This window comes from Branchiostoma lanceolatum, chromosome 12, assembly GCF_035083965.1.
Source record: "Branchiostoma lanceolatum isolate klBraLanc5 chromosome 12, klBraLanc5.hap2, whole genome shotgun sequence".
Classification (NCBI taxonomy): Eukaryota; Metazoa; Chordata; class Leptocardii; order Amphioxiformes; family Branchiostomatidae; genus Branchiostoma; species Branchiostoma lanceolatum.
Window position 1 is genome coordinate 8,585,497 of NC_089733.1, and position 7,854 is coordinate 8,593,350.

Genomic DNA, 7,854 nt, shown 5'->3' on the forward strand with positions numbered 1-7,854 from the left:
TTTGAACGCGCTGAGCGGAAAGACAAATGGTTGGAAGGTCCTCGCGGATTGTGTTTTGATAGTTCTGGTAATGTAATGGTGTCGGATGTGGGAAACAACCGTGTTGCCATGTTCACCAATCAGGGGCAGTTCGTGCGTCACGTGATCACTGATATATGCAAACCACTTGACGTGGACGTGGGGCCGAACGGGCGCTTCTTGGTCATTGTGAGTAATCGTAAGGTCTACTTTGTTTCCCGTTAGTGATTAGAGAGTGGTTTAGATTACTTGGGGTAGAGTTGTTAGGCGGATGGACACATGATATTGTATCATTCCGCGTCCTACACTAGATGCGCATGCGCAGACACTAGGCAGCAGTTGATTATGCATAGACCTGCGTCACAGCCACATCTAACTTTTGCACATCTAACCCTAGTAAGGATGCATATGCGCCTGCTACACTTATTTTTTCCTGAGCTGGTATTAGATGCTTTAGTTGAAACGGCCATCACACTCAGTTTGTTAGCCATGCATAATCTGGAAATTTTTCGTCTAACAAGTGATTTAGAATTCCACTTTGGGTCTGTTTTCATTTTTGGGACACTAGCAGGTAGGCAGGTTTTCTTGCTATTTTATTTACATATATCTATTTAGGATCGAGCCCAGTGCTTATGAGAAGCCTTCTCCCCAAAAACATAAATATAAAATAACAACATATTGAGTGCAACACATACATGAAAATACAAGATGGATAAAAAGAAAAGTAAACGTAAAACAAGCTTCTGAAATGAACAAGTCAATTTCAGCGTAACAAATAACACCACCTTTTGACATTTGCACACCAGGCCCTCGCGAAGAATGGAAAATTTGATTGTCTGCGACGCAAGTGTTACAGTATTACATACAATAATGCATCCAATTCCCAGGAGTATTACATTCTGTAGACATATAGACTGAAAACTATACCATCGGGGGCTCCCCGATATCTCTACGGCGCTTGGAGTGATGCCCACCCGCACAGACAGCTTCGTCCGCTCGGGGATGGGTTTACGGCCTTGGATTAACTTAGGGTGGCGGCGGAACTCTCTATGGCAGCAAAAGTAGACAGGCTGCGAAATTCTTTATGGCAGCTAAGTAGACAGGCTGACAGAAACGAATCAATAAAGCAGACTGGGCCCGGGAAAACACCCCAACGCTGACCCCTAGGGACTGGGACCAGGCTAGTATAACATAACCTCCCACCATATAGTGCGGTATACTAGTAGTTCTCCTATAGTGTTTACCTTCTTTCATTACACAATGTGAGAGGTGAGGATTTTATTTTTTATGGCTGATATCTTAAGATTTTATCTAATCTCTAGGAGTCTTTTGTCTTAAATGGTGCACTGACAAGTGATGTATTCAGGCTATCACCAGAGACAGCATCCTTACATGTACAAAATTAAGACTGAGTCGTAACTACTTGTGTCTATGTTCAAAACTTGACTGAATTTGATTTCATTCTACTTGTATTGGACCGTATCTATGTGGTGTATTTGTGTAAGACCTATCCACTTGCAGGTTGATATTATACTCGAAGACGTAAACAAACACCACCAGATTATATCATGGAACTCTCATCGCTAAAAAGTTTTGAATCTGCTTTGAAAAGCATGCGGACTTTACATATAGTTTAATGACCTCTGACCTCGTTAAGCAGACCCGAACCGGAAATGGATATGAGTAACGGATAACGATTTTGATTTGTTTTCTTATATGTAATATATGTTTTGGGTTATGTATACTTTCGGTTACTTGTGTTACTTATGTCTCAACAATCCTCTGTTACAGTTTTGTCATCAGTTTATTTTCTTTGTTATACTGATAATTTTACTGTTTTTGTAGTCTGGGCCCCGTTGAAAATCAATTTGTCAAAATTAAAGGAGCCACCCAAATGTCTTAAAATTCAAAAAATGAATAAATAAACGAAAAAGAGAGCTACTGTGTCTAATTATATGTATGTTGTCATATCAAATTCGAAGGAATACTTCATACTTTTGTCGGGAAATATATTTCTTTTGAGCTGAAATCCTCTCCATGTAAGGCCGTACTTATTTGATTACATGGATGACATACTCCATGCACCCAAAAACTGATGCAAGCGTGGGAAGAAAAAAAAGTTGGGAACAAAGTTGCCTTGATTATGAAATTCAAGTGGTCAGGAAGGTTGAACAAACGACTGAAGACACAGAACATGAAATATCATACAACAGATTCTGTATTCTTATTCCTTGACATCTTCTTATAACTTCGGAATTGACTTGGCATTCTACGACATTGGCATATGTTTTAAAGCCCTTTTTTTTAATTTTAGATACAGCATATATTTGCTCATTTTCAGCTTCTTTGCGCGTTTTACAGCGTGGTGTAAACGTGTTTTTTTACCGGTTGATACGCTCGCTAGCCTGGTTACCATCCTCGTCCGTAGCAACCACTGGCTCAATCTTTTCGCTTGCTATCCGTGGTTAGGCCACAGCAAGTAAATTTTATGGATGACATCCTCCGCAGACTCCAAAATTAATTAGATAGGGCGAAAAAAAAACAAGCCGGGCCAAAAAAAACTTTTCTATATTTCTATTCCTATATTTTCAAATTCTGAGGTCATAATTCTTGTTAAACAAGAATTGAGGCGACGAAATATGATATCATGACCAACAGGTCTTTTAGTCCTGTATTCATTCATATATGATATAAAACCTCCTTGATTCAACAGTAAACATGTCCTTGTAGATGTGTATACATCTCAATAGACTAACTACAACAAATGCACTGGCTTTATAGTGTCCTTGCTAGAACAAATGCAGAAAACAGCTTGTTATCATACCATCATGGGCAGGAACTACACTAGGTATTCATATGCAAGGAAACACCTGTCAAAGTTTACGACATATTTGCCAATTTTGGGCATGTAGACCTAGGCCTCCGTCGGAGGGCAATGAAATTTCTTGTTTTTTATTTCGGAATCAGGGGAAAATTAATGAGCGCGCTGATGTCATCCATAAAAATTACTTGCTGTGGCCTTAGCACGCAAAAATATTGAGCCAGCGTTTGCTGCGGAGGATGGTACTCAGGCTATGCACTCGCGGATTTCATCCAAATAATTAATACAGTCAACTCAGTGTGGCCTAAATGCGAATTCTGACACGGTCTTTAAGGATGACGTCACCAACTTTGCCGACGAGCAAGACAAGTCGAAAATCTCGTTCCCAGCACAGGGAGGGATGGCCAGGTCACCTCGTACCCAGGTGTCTTCTGACGGTATGTACCTGAGAGAAAAAAGTCACTTATTTAGGGTCTTAGCTTGAAAAGGTATAGGAACATAAGTTATGAAGGAGTTTAAAACCTCTAGGAATATCATATTAGACTGTTTTCTTTTCTGATTGAATGTTTTCACTCTCAAAAAGTCAGCTACATGTACTTTATTCCATTTACCTGTCGCATGAAACACGCAGTTATCTCCCCTCCTCCATCCGTAGAGCAGATACAGCTCTTCTCGGTAGTTTAAAAACTCCACAAACAGGGGCCGCTCCCCCTCTGTTTGCCGTAATGGTACAGTCCCTATGGTTTTCCAACAGTTGTTCTCGGACCGGTACACTCCTAGGTGCAGGGGTGGAGGGCTTGTAGTGGGGAGGTAGAAATACACGCCGAATATTTGTTCATCTGTAGAAGCAAAAACGATCAGTCCAACATGTTGCATATTTGACGCAAATGTCGCTCCTACACCTATTTATTGGAATAAATAAATAGATAAACATCCTTGGACCAGCCAAATGTCCCAAATGGCTTGCCAAAATCGAACTACATGTATGGTAAGCCACCCACCCCCGTTACGTTGAAAAAAAATGTTGAAGTTTTTCTGCCAAATTTTCCATTCTCGTACCAAATGCATTCCTGACTTTAGAAATCTAGTCTAGAACTAGCTACACGTTGACCAGGATTCGCCAGTATCAAAGCACTTTGACATCATTAAAGACTTAAATCATGATTTGGACGTTTAAAATGAGATCTAAGTCTGCTGCTAATGACATAATTATGATTTAAAAAAAGATCATTCCGAGAATAAGACTTACTGAAGCTGATAGCTTTTACAAAAATCTTTCTGGATGTGGAGGGTAGGGTATCCCATCGGTCATTGCGAAGGCAGTAACGGTACATTCCTTCTCGAGAAATCACGACTATCCCATCGTCCACCGCGACGGCTTTCAAGTTCATCACATCAGAACATGGCAGCGAGGCGATTGGTGTCCACGTGTTGTTCACGTGATCGTATCTTTCGCACGTAGCCGAGCTGTTGGGAAGGAAACCTCCAATGGCGAACACACTGTCGTCCGAAAAGACGAGCTGACAGTTTTCACGCGGCGTTGTCAGATCTTGCAGTCTTTCCCAGCTATTTTTGTGAACGTCATATTTAAGAAAATATCTTGTTATCCTTGGCTGCTCGTCTTCGTTGTCTGTGTGCGTTCTTCCGCCGGCTACAAAGAGCTCGTTTTCTTCAGTTCTCAAAAGAGAAAAGTTGATAAAGCAAGATGCAGTCTGGTCCGTGTCGCATGGCGGCGCTTCTATATTGTAGATTTTCTGCTCCGTTGGACAAATGCATAACAGAGAATCCGACATGGTATGAAAAATAATGCAGTTTTTCATGTAGAATCCCAAACGCGGAACGAGTTGTACAAGGCTCTCGGTAAAAGTCGTGTTTCCTCGGGACATTTTCTGCTGATTCGCGTCCGATGATTCAGTCTCTAAGTTTTCCTCAAGTTTGTCATCGTGAAAGACGTGGTAGGGCACGCGCACGCGCATTAGAAGCTCAGGCAGGTGCTTTCCTCTTTCTTCCGGTTCCACTCGAACCCACGTCATGATGACGTCAACTATGTCCTGTTCTGCAGTAACCATGACGTCATCACTGGCAATGACGTCTTGTAGCTGGAAGGCTGGCATTTCTAAAAACACTGGTGACTGCGATACCTACAGGGAAGGGTGGATGATGCAGTTATACATTTATAAGCTGCACTACATGTAGGTCTATTACTACAGTAGGACACTTGCTGTAAACTCAAGATTCTTAGTTCGCTTTTTTTCTACTTTTACCTTCTTCTATTTTGTGGACCAATGCAAAAGTCAAGTGTATTCAAACACCAAAAAGAGTGTTGCAAAAGTCAGAATTTTTTAAAGATTAACAAAACATGTTTATCGTTTGGGCTAATATGCAGTGTTTTCCAAGTTATAGAATGTATGGAAATAACTGATACTCCACTATCCCCTCCTGTGTCATACCTGTAGAAAATGCTCAGTAATGAGTCTCATGCTCGCCTTCCTGACACTCTGTAGTCCGTACAAGTCGCTCATGACGTAGGTCTGCACACAGTTGGTGACGTCAAGATGACGTCGGAGAAACCTGGCGCACTCTTTCTTGATTTGTGGCACCTGAGGGGGGGGGGCGATGGTACTAGTAACATGTCAAAAATGGCAATGTCAAGCAAAGGCTCGCATTCATTCATTCATTCACTCACAACCGTAGCCAACTGACTTAAAACGACCGATCTTTCCGCTAAAGTGGTAATAATATCGGGTGCCTATTGTATCCAAAGACCGTGCGCTAGCACCCGTCGCGGTCACGTTCGTCGACGCGTCGTACGATCGTAGGCCGTCGTACGGTTTTGATGTCGTAGGATTTTCAAGCGGACTGTGACAGAACCAACTGCCGACAAGGATCTAAGACAGTCTTTTTGGTAACAAGACAGCTGAATATTGTACGACACACTGCGGTACGACCATCCCGAGAATACTCTTAGTTTGTGATCGTGCGATGATCGCACGATGATGTGGCCGCGCCTTAAACAGCAAAGTCACTACAGTCAAACCTGCCTAGGCGACCACCTTTTCAAGGCGACCACCTGGCCATGGCGACCACTTTTTCTCGGTCCCGAAAATTTTCCCCATAGGCACAAGCATTAAGCGGCCTGTCCAACGCGACCGCGACCGGTACGAATTCGGACCGCCCAGAGCCCAATCCCTGCCCATGGCGACCGCCTAATTTTCGAGCATGTGGCAACATCGGATTTTGCTGCCTATGACTGAAACATTTTAAAGACCTTGACGGACAAAAATCTATGGACGGCATCGACTTATCCATAAAGTGTTTTAAGAAACCGTTTACAAAGATGTGTGAATTATACTAAGGCCTTGGGCAGGTTTGACTGTATTAGGATATTGGAGTTGTTGTTTTACCTGAAAGAAACAGGCGGCAGCGTACAGCTCATACACGTTGTGACGGCTCACCTCCACCTTCCCCGTGTATGCAAATTCGATCAGTTGAGCGACAGACTCTGCGCTGACCTGTGGCGGGAGATTGGCTAATGTCAGAACATGTGAAGTACAGAAAACAACAAAGACATAAAACTTGTCAGAAACATGCAGGTATGAAGAAAGTAAATGGGCAGTGGAAAGGCCCATGAGACAGCCTGTCTATATAGCCTGAAACCACAGCCTTCTTCAGCTTCCCCCGTGGCGGGCGTCTAGCAGGGATTGACGGTCGGAGATTACTATGACGTCAAAGGTCACGTGTCACAAGTGAGCGGGTCAGTTTACATGAAGAATGTCAAAGCGTTTGGTGTGGAGAAATTTATTCATGTTGGAGAGAAAGTTTAAACTTTGTTTAAACTAAATCTGAAGAAGACTAGTACTAAAATCTAACCTTCTCCCTGCTGCCTTACACCGCAACGAATACATATTTGGTGCCAAACGACTGCCTTAGCATGCCGAAGGTTAAAGGAGTCCTAAAGTCCATACAAATAAAATATATATAATAAAAAGTCCAGAGGGGGGAGTTATTTTCCAAAAGATGATAATTTTAGGAAGTAAAAATGAATAATTTTTAAAGCATACGATAAGTACCCACTAGTCCAATGCGCATCAAAAAGCATTCAGTATTCTACCGAATTCCCCAGATGACCCTCTATTTTCTGATTAATTAAACAACTTAGCCTATGGCGTATTACAATGCGCCTGACAAGGCCTGACAAAACGGTAAGATTACAAAAAGAATGTCAGGTTGGTTAAGACAAACTCGTCTTGCTTTGTGTTCTTTTACATCTTATTAACAATTGGCCTTCTTATTGTGCTTAACCCCCCTCATCTATGCCAAAAATACTCACCATTGAAGATGTATGTTTACACATAGGGAATACATGGGTAGGGTCTGCAAGGGTTTAGTGAGTATCATATTGTTTTAAAAAAACACACCTTGTGTAATTCACCATAAGCAAAATTCTGTATAAAGTCGGCTGATTATGTATTCATTGATACATAATCTAGTGGAAAATAACACCGCCTTCTGGAGTTTAGGACCCCTTTAAACTTGTATACTGACAACCTCTAACAGACGAACTGTCCTCTGCCTGGTCTCGTTGAGCCCGCAGGTGAACATGGCGTGGAAGTAGGCGCTGCAGGCGGACAGGACGGCGCGATGGCAGGGAAACACCTGCTCTTCAACCTCCAACAACATGTCAATCAACTGTCCCGACTTGCGCATGCGCTGAAAGTAGGCCAGCAGCTTCGACGCATGCGCACTGGGATCATCCATCGTCACTGATCGAGATAGTCGCCCTTGAGATACTGAAACGAAAACTTCGAAAGGTGAAGCCAATTAAAAAAAAAAAATAGATTTGTTATTTTACTCTCACAGCAAACGATAGGACTGTCAATGTTGCACTTCATATCATTTGTAGTAAGCTGATATTTTTATCAAATTTTTAGCACGAAGACTTAAGATATGAAAATCTTGTCCATAATAGATGATGGATGATACAAAAGCAAATTATGATAAACTTGAAGTCGCGT

General features: G+C 42.1%; 1 protein-coding gene across 1 annotated transcript; it reads right to left on the reverse strand.

Moving 5' to 3' along the window:
- Positions 1 to 3,133: 3,133 nt before the first annotated feature.
- On the reverse strand, positions 3,134 to 7,649 carry LOC136445713 (kelch repeat and BTB domain-containing protein 2-like). Its single transcript, XM_066443847.1, has 6 exons — positions 7,388 to 7,649; positions 6,244 to 6,351; positions 5,290 to 5,439; positions 4,089 to 4,980; positions 3,451 to 3,678; positions 3,134 to 3,270 (listed from the first exon to the last, which is right to left on the reverse strand). Exons 1-6 carry the CDS (start codon positions 7,595 to 7,597, stop codon positions 3,134 to 3,136), a joined length of 1,725 nt encoding a protein of 574 aa, XP_066299944.1. The 5' UTR covers positions 7,598 to 7,649.
- Between the last annotated feature and the right edge of the window lie 205 nt (positions 7,650 to 7,854).

Bases quoted from the DNA above. Each gene is read 5' to 3' on its own strand.
- LOC136445713 (XM_066443847.1), bottom strand. From the start codon at position 7,597: ATGGATGATCCCAGTGCGCATGCGTCGAAGCTGCTGGCCTACTTTCAG. The intron at 6,352-7,387 runs GTTGTCAGTATA...CTCCCGCCACAG, and splicing joins GGACAGTTCGTCTGTTAGAG to GTCAGCGCAGAGTCTGTCGC. The intron at 4,981-5,289 runs GTATGACACAGG...CCTTCCCTGTAG, and splicing joins TTACTGAGCATTTTCTACAG to GTATCGCAGTCACCAGTGTT.